This window comes from Borostomias antarcticus (genome assembly GCF_949987555.1).
Source record: "Borostomias antarcticus genome assembly, chromosome: 10".
In the NCBI taxonomy this organism is placed as follows: domain Eukaryota; kingdom Metazoa; phylum Chordata; class Actinopteri; order Stomiiformes; family Stomiidae; genus Borostomias; species Borostomias antarcticus.
In genome coordinates, this window is record NC_140243.1 from 5,412,274 (window position 1) to 5,433,613 (window position 21,340).

Consider the following 21,340-nt stretch of genomic DNA (forward strand, 5'->3'; position numbering starts at 1 on the left):
AGAGGAAGCTACAGACTGAGAATCTGGGGGGAAAATATTAGGAGTGCTAAACAACATGGAGACTAATGTCCAGTCCTTCTAACATTTCCTAAATGACTAATAATTATGGAATTAATATTATGACATGCTATTTCACTAGTGTACAATGACAGCACTGTTTCCTAGTGAACACTCTTCCTCCAGAGCGAGGAGGGGAGAGGGGGATTCAGAACAACATGCCTCACAGCACAGGGACATGCTAATCACAGCATCTTACTCTAGTTCTGAGGTAAAATGTATGGACTGATGAAGTCAATGGACGTTGCAAAGCCTGTGGGTAGCAGTACACCTGAGATGTACATTGAACATGTGGGGAATACTTATAGATTATACTTAACTACACAAAGGGACAAACATGCCTAAATAATATTCAATTTGGGACCCAGTCAGTGAACACTTTGTTGACACCAACTGTCCCACCCCTGTATCAGTGAGAGTATCATATATAAGCATCTGATTATATTTCCTTAACTCTCAATAAGTGACAGGAACTAGAACAATGGAACATCAATAGGCCTACCTTGTAGGCTAGCCATAATCAAGTCAAAATGAGAACACATTTTAACAATAGGCTACGTTAACAAAGTTAACCACAGCGTATCACCATCTAGTGTCATGAACTGGAAGTATGAAAAGCAACAGGAAAATAAAGGTCATTCAAGATCTATCGAATAGCCTTATTAATAATTGTATCCATGACGAATAGGAGATATGATTGAACGTTTGACATTAGATGAAAAGATTCCTGACTAAACTATTTCATTCATCCCAGAAAGAAAACAAGTAGATAGCGAAGAAATACGGACCAGGAAAAACGCGTAAAGTAAAAATAAAGACAAACTCACCGGAGGCAGAAAAACTCCGTGGTCTTGATCATTCTCGGTAGTTATTTATTCGGCGCTCTCTTCCTATCTCGCCAGGGAGGCTACGCAGCCTACAGAAGGTATAAGTTACAGGAAAAGTATGACCGACTCTTCCGTCAAATAAACAGATAGCCTACAATAAATAGCCTAATGCTTTGTAATGCGTCTTCCGAGTCTGTTGCGTATGTCGTATACATTCTTTTGGCAACTAGTTTCTCAAGCATTCCGTTATAAGGTGCGTTTTCTTGGTAAAATAGGCTACGTCTAATATCTGTTACAATTGTCGGTGGAATGTGACTTATTTGAGACCCGATGAAAAGTAGACTAAACCAGTTTGGTATTTTCTCTCCAAACCAACATCTCATATGGAAAATTGGATGACTGTAGTCGATTCTTTTTTCAAATCGTGATGGACAGATTGGGTGAAGAGTAAATTAACCCAAGGAATGCTAAGGAATTTCCTGCATGAAGAACATATTTAACAACCCTTTAGTCTGACAGGAATGCTTTGTGGTTGGTTAGCTGAGGGAATAATGCAGACTACTGCCATACCAAATATGGCAATATTGTTACGTCTGGAGTCTGGTTCGCATCTGGAAATGCTTAGTTCTACGGAATAAAGGGGATAGCGGGCCAAAAATAGAAGCAGTAAACTTTATTTCTCCCACTCCTCAAAGAAGCGCACGAAACGCACAACTGCAATCAGAATCAAAGAAGTAGCACATCTTATAATATATAGGTTAATGTAAATAATGTAGTGATTATAGTATGTCGGAACGTAGCCTATATCCATAGGCTATTCCTCCCTTTTAGTAAGTAGGCTATAGCCTGGTCCGCTGAGATAGGCTACACATTACCATCAAAACAATATATATCTTGAAACTAATAAAGAATTAGGCCTAATATTGAACTGAAATGTTTGAAATTAAGTATGAACAATTTATAAATTGCTTTAGAAATAGCCTACCAAGAGAAGCCTAAAGAGGTAAAATTCACAATAGGCCTACATTAATAACAAAAACATTTTTTATAAAGCGTAAATATCACTAATTTGTTTATTTGCCCCATTAGGATCATGGTAATAGATAGACAAAAGGCTATTCTAAAACGTAACTTCTAAAGTAACTTTTGAAGTAAATTGCCCTGTTCTAACAGTCAAAATCAAGAAAGTAAAGGAAATGAATAAAGGATTCTAAGAAAGGTAGGAAACGGGATGGGGAGAGTGTGTTTAGTCCTGGAGGAAAATTCATTTAAGAAAAAAGTGAGACAGGGTGGTGCTTAGCTTGGATGGAAAACGCGCCAAGAAACATTCCTCGCATACTTTTGGAACAGTTCAGCAGGCAGCCAACAACGACGTCAGCTTTCACTACAGTATAAAAGGGCAGTAGGTGCTCAGCCTCAGCAGACTGCAACAGCAACTGCTATAGAGACTGGAAAACAAACCAAACTGCTATCAGAAGCTACAGACGACTGACTGGTAAACTAAGGACTCTTCCGAAGACTTATCATTGAGAAAAGGAATTGTGAGCAAAATTCGTCTTGAATACGCACGAGAGGAAACGCAAAGATGCAGATGTTCTCTGTAATCGTAATCTTCATTGGGAGCTTCCATCTGGTAAGTTATTTTCTTTATCAAGATGCTTCAGTTTAAAGTTACCAACGATGTATGTCAGAGTTCATTTAATCCGTTTTCATTAATATGAGGCAAAGCTAGGGCGTTACAGTGGACACAGTTTAGACATCTGTTGTCATAATTTCCAGACTAAATAAGACCGTCTACTGTGTGGCTTTGTGACTACTTAACGTTGTTCACTGACAAGTTCTAGGTGCCAAGTCACTGCCTAGTTAGTATTGATCTCTAACACGCGGTTTGCTTGTCCTGTCAGGTCCTCTCCAGCTCCTGCCCCTCCGTATGCGAATGTCCGCTCGACCTGCCCAAGTGCGCGCCCGGGGTGAGCCTCGTCCTGGACGGCTGCGGGTGCTGTAAAGTCTGCGCCAGGCAGCTCAACGAAGACTGTAGCCGGACGGAGCCTTGCGACCACACGAAAGGGCTCGAATGCAACTTTGGGGCCAGCTTTGGTGCTTCGCGTGGCATCTGCCGAGGTATGTGCCTGTTTCAACTTTCAAGAGTTTTTAACTCTGGATACTGTATAACTTATAACATGAACTAAGAAGTGAATGTTAAAATAATAATTTAAAAAATCAACTTGAGATAGAGAGTGAGCGAACGTTTCAACTCAATGCAATGTAACTGAGCACCTTAGTCTAAACTCTGAGCACAAACATCCCGCTAGAGTGAAAGGGATCCCCTCTCAGTGACTCCTCAGGCAACCCTGGACCTTTAGAGCGTTTTTTACAGCACGGGATGTCTACAGCAGACAAAGAGCACAGAATAACAGAACGTTCCCCCTTTTCCTACACAGCTAAGTCCGAGGGCAGACCCTGCGAGTACAGCAGCAGGATCTACCAGAACGGGGAGAGCTTCCAGGCCAACTGTAAACACCAGTGCACGTGCATCGATGGGGCGGTGGGCTGCATTCCGCTGTGCCCCCAGGAGCTCTCCCTGCCCAACCTGGGCTGTGCCAACCCCAGGCTGGTCAAGGTGGCGGGCCAGTGCTGCGAGGAGTGGGTGTGCGACGATGGCAAGGAGATGGACCTGATCGAGAAGCTGTTCGGCAAAGACATGCTGACAGATGAGTCAGAGAGTGACCTCACCAACAGGAACGAGCTCATTGCCATCGTCAAGGGAGGACTCAAGTCTCTACCTGGTAAGCGGCAGCCATTTTGACTTCCATCATTTGACTTTTCCATTGCCTCAATTTACAAAGCCATTAAAAAATACAACACGTTATCAGTTTCTAATGTGTTTTCTCTCTCTTTTTTTATCACAGCTTTCAGAGTACAGCCTGAGGGTCACATGTTTGATGACCAGAAGTGCATCGTCCAGACCACTCCCTGGTCCCAGTGCTCCAAGACCTGCGGCACGGGCATCTCCACCAGAGTGACCAACAACAACAGCGAATGCAAGCTGGTCAAAGAGACACGCATCTGTGACGTGCGACCATGCACCCAATCACCTTACTCCAGTTTTAAGGTAAGCTTAAAACCCCGACCCAATGAATCTCAAAACGCACAACACCCTATGAAATCCACCCATCACTGCTCTCTGCCCGTCTATGAAACCAGCGGCTAAGGGTCTCTCTCCTTCTCTTGTTCCTCCTATGACAGAAGGGAAAGAAGTGTAGCAGAACTAAGAAGTCCAGCCAGGCGGTGAAGTTCACCTACGCAGGCTGCGCCAGCCTGAAGAAGTACAGGCCCAAGTACTGTGGCTCCTGCGTGGACGGCCGCTGCTGCAGCCCAGAGCTGACCAGGACCATCAGGGTCAAGTTCCGCTGTGAGGATGGCGAGACCTTCAACAAGAACGTCATGATGATCGAGACCTGCAAGTGCAACTTCAACTGTCCCCATGCCAACGAAGCCTCCTACCCCTTCTACAGGCTCTTCAACGACATCCACAAGTTCAGAGACTGAGTCTGATTGGTTGAGAGACCCAACCCCCCTGAGAGGAAAAACAACAAACATTGACAAGACAGCCAATGGCAGTCCATTCAAATGTTGGGGGGTCAAAATCAACATGCAAATCAACTACCAACTTCCTGTTGTAACTAGATTCCCAAGGAATTGTGGGCTTACATCATGAGGACTTTATGAAGTGCACTGTTTGCTGTGACCGTCTCAGCAATCTTAATTAAAAATCGCTTCATACTACTGGAGCAGCATAAGTAGCTTCGTTATGGAGCAACATGTAATTAATATTTGTAAATGTATGTTAGTTGTTGATATCGATTCGCTGTGTATATTTCGACCTAGATAACACCAGACATGACCCGAACTTTAGACTTGTGTGTGTATATGTAATTGTGTATGCACACACGTAACTTAATTTGGTGTACCGTGATCCTGTAACCTAAGAACCAGACACCACACGTTACTTCTTCACTTGTTAGACGAGTGTGTGGTTACATTCCTTCCTGACGTGGGCATGTGTTCATGTTTTTTGTGGCAGCTATTGAACTCCCTCCCCTATCAGATAAACAAAGCGAAACATGTCAAAGAATGAATGAATGTTTTTAATATTGTTATTAATATTATTTATCAAAATGTAGCTACTTTATTTGGATATTATATGTCATACTGGAATAAATTGTAAAAATGATTTAATTTTATATGTTACAAATAAAACAGATTTATTTATGAAACATAACACTACCTGGTGTATTTTTTGACTTCCTGAAGATGGGTTGACTAAACTAATTGGTGACAATGATGGCACTTTGATGTGGTTTCATACATTGGTAACTAAGGCCAACCATAGACAACATCACAATAGCTTATAGACTTACATAGACTAAATTGTGTTGGGCTGTTCTATTCTTATAACAACCTTGGACAGGTTCCACACCTTCAGACTGTTTTGTTCTGTGGAATGTCATTGTGAAGCTCAACAAGGTAGCTTGCTTTCACTAGATCTGACTAAGCAACACTTGACTAATTCTAGAAAAAAAATCTCAGCATAGCAATGAGTATGGGGCTATGCCAAGAATCTTAAGTGCTACTCTCAATGGGCTTGGATTAGACGCCATGCACTAGGGACAATAGCTATTATTGTACATTATGCACAATATACAAAAAGAATGTACCAACTTAGGATACAGACAAAGCCTTCTTCACCAAGTGGGGATAACAGCACCAAATTGACCTAATTTGTTGTAGTTGGAATTAAAAGTGAAAAAGCTACTTCTGCCCTTTATGCTTCTACTAAGCTACTGTACAGGGCTGTGGAGCAGCTAAACAGTCTGGCACAGGGGCGGGATTGAGCTTCCGTGCTTTAGTGTAGCAGGCGACAGGTTAAGACTATGGGAAGGTAAAGCAGATTCAGGGCAGCAAGCAAACAGTGGTGACAAAGCTGTCTGCAGGGTCAGAGAACATAGAAGCGGCCATGTGCAGCTGCTCAGGGAGGGGATCTGAATACTGCCAAACGCTCGTGGTTTAAATTGGGGACGGTAGTCAAGAGCTGAGGGGCAACGTCTGGTGCCGTAAGGGTGCGCCTCGAGAAGACGCACGCACACGCATGCATGCACGCACACACACACACGCGCACACACACACACACACACACACACACACACACACACACACACACACACACACACACACACACACACACACACACACACACGCGCACACACAGGGTTTTGATCCAGGTAGAAGGAACGGCTCAGGAATGCAGCAGTGGCTCTGAAAGCAGACATCCTGATGGGCGGCAGATGTTGGAAAATATTTCAGAGCAACATGTTCACTTAAGTCGAGAAGCTCTTCTAAAAATACACAAACACTAAGTGCTCGCTTGCACCCACAAAAAGGTGTATCATATAAAAAAATATTTAAAAAAAAAAAGTCAGAGAAACCCTCGAGCCAACACCACATGGTACCTATGCTCAACTTTCCAACAAGGCTGGCAGAAACTAGCCTTAATAGTGTGTATTTAATAGGAGGCAAGGTAGGACACATCCCCTTTGGTTTAGCTACTGAACAGGCTGTACCCACTGTGTTTACATAAATAGCAGCTCAACATCAGGCTTCCGAGGTTGACCTTATCTAAATGATGTGTTTGCCCCTTTCCGCCTGTTTGATTTACAGTCAAAATACTTCTCAAGGACTGTTTTTCCTCCTCCTGCCACTAATATGATTTCAATCCTGTGTTATTCAGAGGGGTGTAGTGTAATCACACTGTCATATGGTTGTTAACACAACGCAGCAGAGATAGTTACATAATGACATCTGAAAGTTATGTGAGCAGCCTTTTCAGCTATCCCTGACATTCCTCGGCCATGAACAATTGGAGCAGCGAAGCTCAGTTCACAGGCATTGTAAGTCAATGCAGTTTATCTACAAAAAAATCCAAAGGCCAGATTGTTGTGAGAAAGTGAGGTAACACTTTGGTCATCTGGAAAAGGTTGATTCCAAAAAGCACAGATCTCAACACACAGACACTCATGTACTGTACACACAGTCACACACATATACAGGCGCCCCTCAAATTAAATCACTCAGTGATTACCTCATTCCCTGAACACAAAAGTGTGTTTATATGACAAAGACATTAACGTTAAGGCTTCGTTAAGGACTACGTAATGTGGTGCGCTCAGAAGCAAAACGGGAATAGAGAGTGGCCATTACAGCATTCTGGAAGCTGCCGAACACTGATGTCAGCTATTTAACAGCCCCCTTGTCCATAACCACAGGTTAATATCCACTGTTAAAAGGAGCCCAAGGGCAAGAGGCAGGGAGGGTTTTAATACAACCATTTAGTCCAAATGGAGCAGCCACTTCTCTCTGAAACAGGGCCATCTGGTGGCCTAACAGGAACTAGCATGCTGTGCAATGATATTTTACAGGCCGCAAAAAAGGAAACCTTACAGGCACGGCGATAGTGGGTCTTCTTGACCTCCTGCATCCAGCGTTCTACGAAGCATCTTAACACGTTGCCAAGTTTCTTAGTTGGTGACAGAGGTGCCTCTGTTTCATCTCTGCCTCGGGGGCGTGATAACGCTCCACCCTCGCATCCAGATGAGGAGCAACACGGCCATTTAACAAGCACCGTGAAGCAGCATGGAGAGAACCAGGGATGGGAGAGAGAGAGAGAGAAGAGAGAGAGAGAGAGACAATGGGAGGAGATAGTCAAGGAGGACTTGATTCCCACCATCTCTCTCTGGAAGGCGTCAGACGATAATGTTTTGTCAATTTAAGACAGTTGAGCTGCTGTAATGTCTTTGGTGTGTAGACAGGGGATCAGGGGGAGACAGACTCGACTGTAAACTGTCTGGATAAGCTCTCTTGCTTGTTTAGGACAATGTTAAGCCAATGTGTTTCATAACGTGGTGGGAACGGACAAGTCAGTCTTCCAGAACGCACAGAGCGTAGACGACTTTGGCCTCTCCAGTGGGCGCTTTGGTAATAAAACAACTTAACACTTGCCCCCGTGGAACATCCATATCTCCATCACCCATCCTGGCGTCTTAGTGTTTAAATCTCGTCCAGAAAGCCCCTGGATGTAACATAGATTAACTACTGTGTCACATTCTGGGCTTATTCACCGTTCCAGTGTTGTATCTCACTCCCACCCCTACAAGGAGAACAGAGCCAGTCATGTCAAGACCATCCCTCTTCTAAACCCTAGGGTGTGGAACATAAGAAAGGAGTGAGATACAATTGCTCACGCTCACACAGACACACACACACACACACACACACACACACGAAAACAATACTCGCTACTGTAAGACAACAGAAAGTCGCCACATACGCGCATATAAAAACCCACACTCCACCCAGAGGACGATGACGCCAGTCTGCTGAAAACGCCCGTGAGATCCCCCCATCTGTACTTATATAGGAATAACTGATGAGCGGGCTTAAGGAAAATTAGACTCAGTTCACTCCCCGGCTGTTGGGCTGCTTGGCTTCTCCCCACAGGGATGCTGTGGGCTGGATTGTTTGTTTCCTCAAACAAGTTGAGCATTGATGGGAGAGGCAGCACTGACGTCTGTGGACCCATCCCCTTGGAGTCTGAGCCATGTTGGACCGGTGCTTCTCCTTAAGCTTAAAAATGCAGCGGTTGCCAAATGAACTAATGAAGCTTTTGGATGGGAACGCTACTGTGTCACTGACTTCACTGTGACAAATTAAGCTATGTGCCATAGGCTGACCTTTGGGGGAAAGGTCATTATAAATTAGGGTGTTCTAGAATGTCAGATTTGTAGCTCTGGAATTCTGTGGATTCCTATGGAATTCATAAGTGAGTGTGTGAACTTCCAGACCATAGTCCCGCTCTCCATGGTAGGTAATGACTGGGAACTACGACTCCAGCGTCTAAGCTCCCAGACTGCTAGCTGGCTGAATCACAGACTGCAACACACGCATTCACTCACTCACGTTCTACCGGAAGCGTGTGCACCCGTAGGTCTGTGGGAAATGATCCTGCTTATGAAGCAATACAGGCATCCTAGGAAATCAATTACTGATGACAACCAACAGAAGTGGAACCAAATGCCTGGGGACGCAACAAACAGATAGGAAAGAAGAGTCTGTCAAAATATAGTGTGTTAATACAAGACAGGGGACAGGCAACCGAGCACATCACATCCTGCCTATAATTCAGACCAGTAAACAGGGCAACCACGACTACTTCCGAGACAATACTCATGTCTGAGACTGAAGCATTGACTTTGACATCTGTTTACTCTCAAAGTCAAGATGAGAGGGCTAACACCCCTTGGGAAGCTGAGAGAGTGAACAGGAAGACAAGGGGGAAGAGAGACAAGAGTGACAACAGTGACAAGACTTAAAACTGTAGAGTCTGAAAGTCACGCTCCTGGTGACATTGTTTGTATGGGGAAGCAACAGACCCAGCAACCATCGAGTGCTCCGTGCCCGTGGAGTGAACTCAGGCGCCGATGGCTACTACAGTACTGCATAACAATACCTGGAACAACAGATGCACTGTGTTTGTGCTGACAACCCTCAAACAGAGCATGGTCATGGCAGCGTAGCTACCGTAGGCCTCCAGGCTGGTCTCGAAATAGAACAGTTGAGCACGCAGCACAGTTTAAAGCAAACCACCAAATCAAGGCTAATTAATCACAAACCGACTTCTGAAATGTCGGGTAATTTAGTAAAATTGGGAGGAATTAATTCAAATGCTTTTGTGTTCCCTAAAGACTAAAAAGGCACGCATTTACTTTTAACAGCAAATAGAAACGAAAGCTGCTTTTGTGCGGTTCCTTTGAGGGGATTTATTGAGATAGAAAATTAAGACAGCTGCTGTATAACGCTATGGGAGGGAATTTATCACAGGCAAAGTAATACAAGGGCACACAGATGTTCGTTTAAGTTTCCCAACGGTCACACTGTGATGTCTTTTATAAGACAATGCTAAGGGGAAATCACATCTCGTCCCTCGGCATTGGGTTAAGGTTACACTGGCTCAGTCTACGAAAAGGTAGACACTTTCACCTTCAAAAAGTACTTGCTGTTTTTGTGCGTGGCTGGAAGCCAGCACACCATAGATAGCGTTTGTCGGGATGATACTCCTTCCCTCCCTCCCTTACTCCGACGGATGTTGACCTGCATTTCTATGTTGCCACCACAAGAAACAGTAGTCCCAGCACACCAACATGAATACACTATGACATCCCGCACTTTCATGTTCCTTGCTAGCCTTGTGTTATATTCTGCCGGAGGTCTGCCAACTCGTCCATTGGCAGGGTTCCCACACCTTCTGCAATATCAAATTCAAGGATCTTTCAATGACATTCAAGGCCCAATTCCCTCCATTTTAAGGACCAATTCACCGCAATTGACCACACCTTTTAGGGGCAGGTGGCGCGACTAGCGCACGACTCTCAATCTCGGATGGCAGGAAACATGCAGACATATTATACCATATTTACTAATATTATGTTTTTTACAAATCTAACATATTCTTGCACAAAATATATAAATTCAAGCAGTGACCCATATCTATTTTCAAGCACTTTCAATTACCCATGCCTATTTATGTCTATTTTCAAGCGCTTTCAAGGCCTTGATTTTTTCCCTCAAATTCACAAACTTTCAAGGATTTCAAGGCCCCATGGGAGCCCTGCATCGGGGACCCGCTGTAGGTCTGCTAGCCTTGTGTTATCTGGGTTTATCCCTTAACTTTGTCCAGAAACAGAAGTTGAACCAATTGCATCAAAATAACTAACGTTAGAGGAATCATCAGTGCAACTGCTTTAGCCACTGACCGCTACCATTAATGTTATGGAAGCTGCTGCTAGTTGTTGTGAGCTCATGAGCTAACTGGCTATCCCGCTCTTATTGTGCTGGATTAGCATTGGAACTGATGTGTCCAGACGACAAGACTTATCTTAATTTATCAGACATTATTTCATGTCATTTCAATTCACAGTTATTTCAGTGGCATGACTAGCTTCCGTCCTACCAGTCCTGAACAGAAACAAGCCAGCCACGCACATAAGCCAGGCTTGACCTGGTTTTCAATAGGAGAATCTTATGCTCTCACTGGTTCAGGGCTGACGGGGGCTTCGCCTATCTCAGCTCCTTTTTACGGCTTTGTTTCCCTTCAGGAATAGTACCTCAAATCTGAGGCCTGTAAACAACTGTGGGTTTTTAATGGCCACTTGCAGGCCTGGCAGATGGCTGCAGGGCTCGCTGGCAGGAGAAGGGCTAGCACAGCATCTCTGGAAGCTCTGGCCTGCTCTGGTCTTCTATAGATAGACAGCCACAGCCTAGAATTGTGCTAAACGTACATTAAAAACCAGCAGGAAGTGGAATATTCGATGACAGCAAACAACTGTAAGAGTGCGGGGAGAGGGCTGTACGGCAGCCAGAGTGGATTTCTGGCAAAGACCACTGACTGGTTTGTTTGTGTGTGCCGTGTGATTCTCGGTGCTATATGCGTAACACACAAAAATGTAGGCTAGCTAATGTATGAGTGCCATGAATTCTCTAAGCTTGGGTGAATACAAAAATACAGGAAGAGCAGCCAGAGGGAGAGAAGCCTCTGGGAGGACGGTGTACACTGGGCCTCTCTCTCCCAGTTTGGGGGGCAGAACATGCGTCATCGCCGCCCCAACATCAAAGGCACCCCACTCGCGGGGGTTAACAGAGGTTGGAACAACACAGGCACGCACACAAAAGCACCCATGTACGCTACACTTTCATTTATTATTACTGGCTTACGGCGGGTGTTCTTATAAAAAAAACAGGTTAGAGCAACACTGAGCACAGCCTGCAGGCTCCACACACGCACACATCCTCCCAGGGGACCTGCTCTGGGGGTGTCCCAAAGAGCTCTTAAGAGGCACGCTAGTGTGCTTGTTGTGTGACATCTACGTGTTGCACATTTCCCAAAGGTGTCATGTGACGTCATGTCTACGCGTGTAGGACATTCCTCAAAGGTATGCATGCAGGCTACACTATGTAACTGTTGAATTGGAAGACAATATCTCGTGTATTATTCCCTCTTCACACAGCTGCCATCTAAAAGGAACTTGCGCCAGACACAATACACAAGTACAGTCGTGAGAGGGTTATTTTCCCATTATTGGCATTTATTTAAGAAATCATAACCATCGGGACAATGAGTACAACAAAATGAGTGTATTTTATCACTTAAAGCAAGTTCGTTCGCTACTCGCAAGCATTTACAACATGATCTGTATTGTCATCAAGAGGCCCCTGAACCTCAGTCATCTCATCATCCCCTCAGTCATCTCATCATCCCCTCAGTCATCTCATCATCCCCTCAGTCATCTCATCATCCCCTCAGTCATCTCATCATCCCCTCAGTCATCTCATCATCCCCTCAGTCATCTCATCATCCCCTTCAACACCGTGATCAACAGAACACCCGTCATTAAAGACGTTACTACCACTACTGACGAGACACTGACCCAACGAATGGGCAACAGAGTCGGCCTGAGGCCCACTCTCTCCTGGACACTCCTCAGTCGTCTTGACGTCGCCAGCCGCCTCTGAGACACTCTTGGTTCCGTCACCGCGGCCCTCGTTGGAGCCATCGCCTCCTGCGTTACGTTCGCCGTCGTCCTCTTCTTCGTCGGTGTCCCTGACCTCCCCGTCCTCCAGTTCTTCGTCCACCGGATCCCTCTTGGCTCTTTTCTCCTTGGGAGGCGCGGTCTCGGGGCTTCTCTCCCGGGTCCCCCCCGGGACGCCCGCGGCCCCCTCCCCCGGCCCGCTACCCGACTGTGTCCTCCCCGGCACGGGACCGCTACGGGACGCCGCGGCCTCGGCTGAAACGAAAGGGTGCAGCAGTCACCGTTAAAGGGAGGTGGGGGAGCAAGTGGAAAATGTCTGCATGCAGATTGAGAGTGCGCTGGGGCCTCGCCGTGCTCCGCATATTTACACACTAGGGCACAGGCATGGGCTGGCAAAGCTCACGCCATAATTTGGCACTGCACGCATTTTTCAAATGAGGGATGTGTACCAGGCCATTAGTTATGCAGTAAAGTAGTGTGGACATGTGTCTGGGAGGGGGTGTAACATCTGGGGTGTAATAGGGTTAGATTAGTGTGAAGAAATGTGTTGTCAAGAACTCTGATTTCACAGCAATCTGTTTTGACAAGAATACACATGCCATGTGTTTGAATGCATCTGGGCATGTCTGTGTCCAACAAATGCAGAGTGTCTCCGTAGCGAAAATGAGATGATGTCATTGGAACCCACACAAAGAATACTCAAAGGCTCTGCTAACAGTGAAATGTCAGGGGGCATGACCGCAAAGAAACCATGACAGACTGGGCCTCGCTGACCCCAACGCACGCTGCCGGAACCTAATAGGGATTTCAACTACGCGATAAGCTCAATAGCTCATCTCCTCAGTAAGGAATCAGCTACCAGTGTCCTCTTTACCCTTATCACTTCCTACATGCCTCTCAATGTTAAGGAGCCTTGCCTCTCGAGAGCTATCAGGAATATTTCTAAGATTAACACTCCAGAAAAACAGCTTAGCACCAAGGCCTTATCGAATGCAACACACTCACACACTAAAATTACTCTGCTGCTGAGTAGGCTGACTCACCGGATGTAGGTTTTGGAGATAAGCCTTGTGATCAGGAGGGCGGGAGAATGTAGCAATTCTGTTTGGTTTAAAGAAGAAATGTTCCCCCCTATCTCCGAATGGTAATGAGTGCAGCCAGACCTTTCTCCAACACCGGCGCAGAGTAAAGGAAGTGTGGAGATAGGTCTAGCTATGCGATACTGTCTGAGTAAACAAGAGGATGTGTGCTGATGGTCATTTGTTTAAAAGGGAACTGTGCATGCACAGATATGACCCCAAAAAGCCACCTGACTGTGGCATGTCCAGACACTTCCTACCTCAACTAGAAGCCAGCATATGACTGTTATTTAGGGTAATCACATAAAACACCACTAAGCACTGATACTGTACCTCAAACACTTTATGTCTACTCCCCCCTCATACTGCAAAACAGTCTTTATGTCAGCCATCTTTGATCCTCTTTTTGGCAGGGTGTGTGGGTAGGTGTGTGTGCGCGCGTGTTTGTGTGGGACATTACACAGAACCCCCAGGTTTCCATTGGGGCAACATGTTGTCATGATGAAATCAGTGGACGGGGAGTCTAGCAGTCTCCTTCACACACACACGACGACGTGAGATAATGGTGTTGGAATGGGGGGGGGTGTCATAGGGGGATAAGTTAGGATAATGACGTGTCATAATTCCACTCTCCCTGAGGCTGTGCCTTCAGGAAAAAACGATTGATGTTAAAAACCCGAGAGGCTGCTGGGAGACGATATATTGGCCAAACCTTGTACTATTACGACCCTATAAATGGTTTTGCAGATAGCTGAAGCTTGATAAAGTTGAGATCTGACCTGGTCCTTTCAGCGGATAGTCCTGGCACCGCTCCTGTAGAACAACGTGAAGCACCGGGTATTCAATGACCGTTTTATACCTCAGGTTGTCTCGCAGGCTCTTCGTTAGGTCCAACTCTTGATACCTGCACAGACAAGAGGACGACGACAACAACAACAACAACGTCACTACGCTGTCACCTACAACAGTCTGTAAGAAGAACCAGATAATTGGCAGCCTTTGACGTTCCCGCTCCAGGAAGAGAGTGGTGGCTCTGCAGTGCCCCGGTGACTTCATAGCTGGGACTCTTTCGAGGATGGATGGAGACAGGAGTCATGGTTTGGCACAGTAAAAACCCACCGCACTGATCCCCCATCCATCCTCCGGAATGGAAACTGACTTAACCTGAGTCAATAACATCTCTCACACAAACTCTGCAGGCCTTGAAGCTTAACCCCCCCCACACACACACACACACACACACAAACACACTTTTTCTCTCCCCCTCTCTCTTTCTGAGATGACATCAGTTAGGTCCGTCATGTGTTAGGGACGCTCATAAATCATGACGCTAAATGGTTAACAGCTCTCTGGTGGGACACGGCTTGACTGCATGCTCAGCCATCCAGTGAACGTCATCGCCGCCCAGCGAGAAAAATAATTCAAATACCCGGCGCAGCCCTCCACCTCCTACAAGCTAGGTAGACGGCGGACCACAGTTAAGGGCCGACGTTCGTTTTTCGCAAATGCAGGCAGAAGCTGGCGCACGTCCACGCCGTAAACCAATCAAAGCTCCGGCATGCCACATGACATTTCCAGGTCTGCACTACAGTACAGAGCTTCGGGTTCAGATTCCAGGAAAGCCTCCTAAAACAGATCTCTCTGGGGGTGGTGGAGGATCTCACACAATCCCACTAGTCAACAGCAATAACGGTTGGCATTTCCTGTCGAAGCTCTTCTCTGTGATGGGCTGGCGTAGCCAAGAATACCTCTCTCTCTCTCTAGGCTGGGCTTAAGTTGTATTTTAGAACAGACAAAACATTGATGTTGTCTTTGAGTACACATAATGTGTGAATGCCTGTGTCTGTGCATATGTGCCCCTGCACAGCAAGGGTTATCCCCACAAGGGAAGCAGAGTCACTTAGCAGACAGCACTATCATTGGGTCTGGTAAACAACAGTGGTGTTGTGGATCAGTGGCTCAGATCAAACTGTCTGCCACTCCAGGGAGAAAGATCTGTGGCCAAAGGCCACTGCTGGAATACGCAAGTGGGCGCCGCACGCGCACGCACACACACACGCACACACACACACACACACAGACAGACAGACAGACAGACAGACAGACACACAGGTTAGTAGTGTTCTACTTGACAAACAAGTGCACAGTAAACATGTTGTCCCCCACCCATGATGCATATTCCTTTGTGGCAATGATGGAGTGGAAAGATGGAAATTTATTTTTGAATTAATATGATACACTACTAATCTATTCGACCCCTAACATGTAAAACAATGAGTAAACAAGCCAGGAATATTTTATTTTATCTTAACTCTGGATTTGAAGTGTCCCCCAGTAGATAGACTATACTTTTGCTGAAATACATAGCATACTAGTTTCAGTCTTCAAATCCTAATGTACTGGCAATGGGAAAAACAACTTATAATGAGTACTACTATGTGAGCTCTAACCAGCTCAAGTAGTTGATGACGCTGGTCAAGCTAAAAAGGCCCCAGGTTAGAATGGGCTGTGCCTACACTGAAACATTTACAGTTATTTGTGTATAAAGTAACGACGAATGAGCGTAGTTTTAATAGCCAACAAGTCCATGCACCTGTATGGACAAAAGTCCCATAATGGATGTTGAAATACAGATATATCTGGTGCTACTAATGTCACATCATGTGTATCAATGATTGATCAAAGTAAGCTCTCTACAAACCATGGTAGAGTGAGTAAGAGGACAATAACGTCTCCATTTAGTGGGCAAAGAAGTCCATGCACCTGTATGGTCTAACGTCCTATAATGAATGTTGAAATACAGACATATCTAGCGCTACTAAACACCTCAAGCTCTACTCTCTGCGGATGTAGAAAGTACATGTTTCCCGAGTAAACTTGTCTGACACTATAGTGAGACACCAAGCATAGTTTTTGATGTAAAAATCTAAATGTACTTGTCAATGGAAAAATGCATTGGAAAGGTGCCCCTTTTGTGGTGGATTGTGGTACTACAGGGGGACTGACAGACTCACTCACGCATGACGTGACACCGGCCAGCCTAAAGTAAACAACAAGAACACACAGCACTGATGCATCCTCCTGGGGCTCCCATTATGTCCTACCCATCACTAAATGGTGGAGAGAGGAATGAGATATGGTCATGACTCCTTCAGAGAGACCTTCCCTCCCCCCAATTTATAAAAGCTGAAGGGTGACCAGGAGGAAGAGATGCCCGACGGACATCTTTAAGTAAACAAAGGGAGGAGGGATATGAACTGAAGGAGGAAGTGTCACAGTGTAGGGGTGTGTCCAATTAATTGATTAATCATTCATGACGAGTCGATTTTAGGTCATTAATTGATTTTGATCAAATTGTGATTTTTTTCCCCCCTCCATTTAAATAAACACATATTAACATTGAACAGAACTAATGTCGCGCATCATCAGTTCTGTAGTGCCATATGGATCGAAATGGGGGCTAAATCACAGCGCTAAAATCAATGGAATTGTGATTTTTACTTCATTCTTACTTTCATTCAAATAAACACGTCTTTTAAAATGTTGGAATCAAATCTTTCGAAAGTCGAATATCAATGTCAGAAGAAGAAGCGCAAGTTAGCAATAAAGCAAGAGTCTTACCAGACTGACGCTGAGACGACCTTGAGCAATAACTCAACAAACGTGAGCTACACTTGCTGCAGTGATTAAGCAGCTGTAATACTAAACTTTGCACTGGACACTCAACATGAGCACGTGCTAAGCGGACACACATTCAGGAGAGCCAGGGGAGCAGAGATAGAGACAGTTTTAGGAGTGCTAAGGAGAGGGTACACCACAGATATGCGAGGAGAGCGCAATCCCTTGGCCAGCTACAGGAACGCCTGCGGTTCCGGGGCTCAAACGCTCTCCGGTGGGAAGTAGTCTAAAGACGTGCAAACACACTCGTCCCACACAGCGTAGCTGTACTTCTGAAAGCAATAGTTCTGCCTCTCTGCCACTTGAAGCCCTGGCCAGCTGCCCCCAGGCCTTAGGTTGGATGGAAGGGAAGGTAACATCCTCTGGATCCAAAGAGTGGAATGAATCCGAATAAAAAAAAAAAGATTAAACAAATAAACATCCAGCTGAAGGGTGAATGGCGGCCTTGATGCTCCGCCGGCCTCGGTTCCAGTAAGGGGATGTTTACCGGTTACACGGCTATGTTTAGCACAGGGCCCGCATTATTTGATTGGACTTGATATTCCAGCAGACATTTAGTAAGAGCCGTCTACACAGGATGACCCCTGTGGCCAACTGTGAGCTGTACTGTTCTGCCAAACGCTGCTCTGTTTACACTTGGCCCTGGGTGACCTAGGGGAGGCGGCCATCGCTGCACACCTGCGCTGCCTGAAGGCCTATCCTTCGCCCTGGGGCTGCATCTGCAAAAACATGGGCAGGCAGATCAAGCGATATCAGGTGCAATCTACCGTTTTGTGTAAAAGCACACTGTGACTTTTATATATATTTTTAAATTATTTCAATTACCCAACGCTGGTACAGTATGAGGGATCCCCAAAGAACTGCTTTGTTCTTCCAGAGGAGGCCCTCCTTCATGCTGGAGATGCACTCTTTGGACCCCCTTCAAAAGGATATGATAAGATCCCTGTTTGGACCCCCCCCCCCCCTTTATTAGAGTTATGGTTGGTTCTTTCTCTGCTCCAAACCGTGACCTGTTACATAACTGTACCTGACCTGATATGAGGTCATGAGGTCATTCCATCTTGGACACAGGATGTTAGTCCCACGTACCTCACAGCATTTATGTTGATAATACTACAACTAAAATGCAGCACACAACAAATTAGCCACTATTAGAGAGCCCTCATACTAAGGGCTATTAAGATGTGTGACAAGTGAGGTTGTGACAGAAAGAGCGCGAGAGAGGGGGGGGGGTGTAGAAGAGAGTGAAGGATAACTTAGCGATAGGAAAAGCAGGAGTCACAACTCTGTTAGCTTCCCTTTCTACTCCTTGCCAACGCCGCGGGGCGAATACTGCACATCTTTCATTAGCGCACCCAACACCCTCCCCGATGTCTCACTACGTTGACGGGGACATATTTCTTCGGAGATTTTGCAACAACCTCTCCTCCTCTCGTACGCCCGTGCCACCTCCTCTCTCTTCTTCGACATGCAAGCAGGTTTACAACACGCCACGTGTTGATGATGATGATGATGATCGTCCCATTAGTCGGGGCCAGGGTTAGGAGACCCGTTTCCCTCTGCGCTGCCAAGCAGCTGCTCCAGCCTCATCCTACACACGTCATCGTCCCTGCCGTCGACCGAAACCGGACTGAACGGACGCGAGCTGAGCTAGATTGATAGTGAGACCTTGTCAGCTTGCGGGAACGCTCAGTCCATAAATTAACGTCTGGAACAATCTGCTCTTGCTACTGATTTAGGATGATAGGAAAGCCTGCCTGTGGCCTATAACTGCGTTCATTCAAAAGAGAAAAGGACCCATCCCCGCGGTCCCAGGGATAAGGTCTGGCGTGTGAACCGCGGGGCTGGCGGGGAGACTCAGCTCTTTCAGCTCCCTAAAAGCCGCCGCTGTCTGTTCCAGCCCCGTCCCCTCGGAGGCTGCTCGCCGCTGCATGTGGCCTTTCTGTGCGTCACATCTGCGCTCATCATTGTTCCCCGGCCCCACGGACGCGCTAATACACATGTATGCACCCCCCCCCCCCTCCCCCTCTGCCTCCCCCCCTGAGAGGAATCCACACACACCAGGGAAACTATTCAGGGGATGAAACTACAGAGAACATCCTGGGTTTAGCGTGCTTTCATTAGGGGGGTGCTGGTGCCCCATGTCTGTCTAGAGGCTGGATGCTTGGGAGGGGGGGCAGAGAGAGAGAGAGAGAGGGAGAGAGAGAGAGAGAGAGAGAGAGAGAGAGAGACAGCGAGAGAGAGAGACAGAGAAGGAGAGAGTACACGTGTGTGTTCGTGTGATCTGTGTGTCCGACAGAACCGCGGTGATGATGTACCGTGACAAGATAAGATGAGATAGGATACGCATGGCCGAGCTAAACAAGCGTCCCTCCGGAGTGGACAGCCCATGATGCCGTGCTGGCGGTGGTGTTTGCAGAGTGAGGGTGAGGATGGGGGGCTGAGTGTGTTACTGGAGGAGGGCATGGGGACGGGCTGGGGGGAAGGCTGGTAAAAGAGCAGAACGTCTGGGTTGGCCAAGGGGCACAGCGGGGTATGAGTGTCGAGGGATCAACATTCGCTCCATGACTAAGTAGAAATGGAGGGCAGCCAAAGACAAAAGGCAAGGCGAACCCAGTGCCATCGACACTCCCTCTTTAACACACATAGGTGTCAATTGATCAATGGCATTCCCAAATGTGTATTCATCTTCAGATAGCGGAAGGAAGAATAGCGGGGTGTGTGTGTGTGTGTGCGTGGGAGGGGGGGGGGGCGGATTCCTCCCCATGTGCTTCAGCGTTGTGTAGCTTTGCAGGAATTTGATGTCGGTGATGTCATATTCAGAAACCAATAAAAAAAAGTTTTATACATTCCGAATATATTCATCAGAAGTGACGAGCCCACGCAGCCCAGTGAGGTGGGCCGGGCGGTATCGACCGGATCCTGACAGACGAAAATACTCAATAAAGCAGTTTCTTACCACAGGTATCAGTATAAGGGCTACGCTGAAATGGGAAGGGCACTGCTGCCGGTGGAGAAGCGCTTAGGCCAGCTAGGCTGCTGGAACCGCTCATAAAGGGAAACACTTTTTCCTACATCCATGGGCAGAATCATTCATCAGCCTTATGACTGAATATTAACCCTACATGGCACGCATGGGGACAGTAGACAGGTTAGTAACAGAGTTCTAATGTGCCCTGTGATCATCAAGCGTTCACACAGACTGGGAAGGAAGCAGGATCTGACCTCACAGAGTTGGCCTTCCTCCCCTCAGCCTTCATGAAGACCCTCAGGTGGTTGAATGGGCTCCGCACGTACAGCTTCAGTCTGAAACACAACCAACACATTACATTACAGTCATTTAGCAGACGCTTTTATCCAAAGCGACTAACAATAATTGCATTTAACGTAGGAAGAGCCAATGTACTACTACTTGCCAGAACTCACAAGTGCATCTTCTTTCTAAAACAAGTGACTAAGAGCATAATCTAGTGCTGAAGGCAAAGTGCAAGAATCACAATCTAAAGTACAGTGCAATATAATATAATACAATAAGTGCTTAGGTGGGAGGATTGTTGTAGTACTAACAACAACCAACACACTGGTCATGGTTCCAGAGGAGGCAAAGTAAACCTGAAACAAACTCAAATTGTAACCATTTGGGTTAGATTTTTAAAAGCTATACTCACATATATATTTATTACCAAATGGGGGTTGACTGAAAGGTTACCAACAATAAAGTGTATAGTAGTAGTAGTAGTACTTTATTAATCCCCTGGGGGAAATTGCACTGTTACAGTAGCAGAGGACAACAAAGTAGCACAGGCTAGAATAAAAGTTAATAAATATGATAGATATAACAGAAATCCAGATGTGAAAACAGAACGTGGAGCTATATTAAAAAAGTGGGTTGAGGCTACACTTGAGAGGGAAAGACATGCTAGCAGGGCTGGATGAGGACACGGTGCGTGAGAGGATGAAAGGTCTAGCCTGGTACAGACAGAGCTTTGCTACACAGTGAAACACAAGGTGAGCTCGCCAGATCAGGATGGTTGTAAGAGGTCAGGCGAAAGGGAGGATG

General features: G+C 46.2%; 2 protein-coding genes across 2 annotated transcripts in view; one reads left to right on the forward strand and one right to left on the reverse strand.

The window, feature by feature from the left end:
- Positions 1–2,397: 2,397 nt before the first annotated feature.
- On the forward strand, positions 2,398–4,636 carry ccn1 (cellular communication network factor 1). The gene is made up of 5 exons (XM_084445114.1): positions 2,398–2,517; positions 2,789–3,005; positions 3,326–3,670; positions 3,794–3,996; positions 4,131–4,636. The coding sequence occupies exons 1-5, from the start codon at positions 2,470–2,472 to the stop codon at positions 4,431–4,433; spliced, it is 1,116 nt and encodes a 371-aa protein (XP_084301240.1). The 5' UTR covers positions 2,398–2,469; the 3' UTR covers positions 4,434–4,636.
- A 7,681-nt stretch (positions 4,637–12,317) lies between these two features.
- The window catches only part of znhit6 (zinc finger HIT-type containing 6), a gene marked incomplete at its 3' end in the record, with an annotated part of 28,548 nt that continues 19,525 nt past the window's right edge, over positions 12,318–21,340 (reverse strand). The window contains exons 8-10 of the mRNA XM_084443901.1: positions 20,506–20,586; positions 14,382–14,506; positions 12,318–12,778 (exon numbers count right to left, since the gene is read on the reverse strand). Coding sequence (XP_084300027.1) covers positions 12,318–12,778; positions 14,382–14,506; positions 20,506–20,586 — 667 coding nt within the window. The remainder of the gene's footprint in view (positions 12,779–14,381; positions 14,507–20,505; positions 20,587–21,340) is intronic.

What these genes read in the sequence shown, in the direction of transcription:
- ccn1 (XM_084445114.1), top strand. Translation starts at nt 2,470, where the DNA reads ATGCAGATGTTCTCTGTAATCGTAATCTTCATTGGGAGCTTCCATCTG. An exon ending in TTCGCGTGGCATCTGCCGAG is followed by an intron (nt 3,006 to 3,325) that starts GTATGTGCCTGT and finishes TTTCCTACACAG; the next exon opens with CTAAGTCCGAGGGCAGACCC. An exon ending in AGGACTCAAGTCTCTACCTG is followed by an intron (nt 3,671 to 3,793) that starts GTAAGCGGCAGC and finishes TTTTTATCACAG; the next exon opens with CTTTCAGAGTACAGCCTGAG.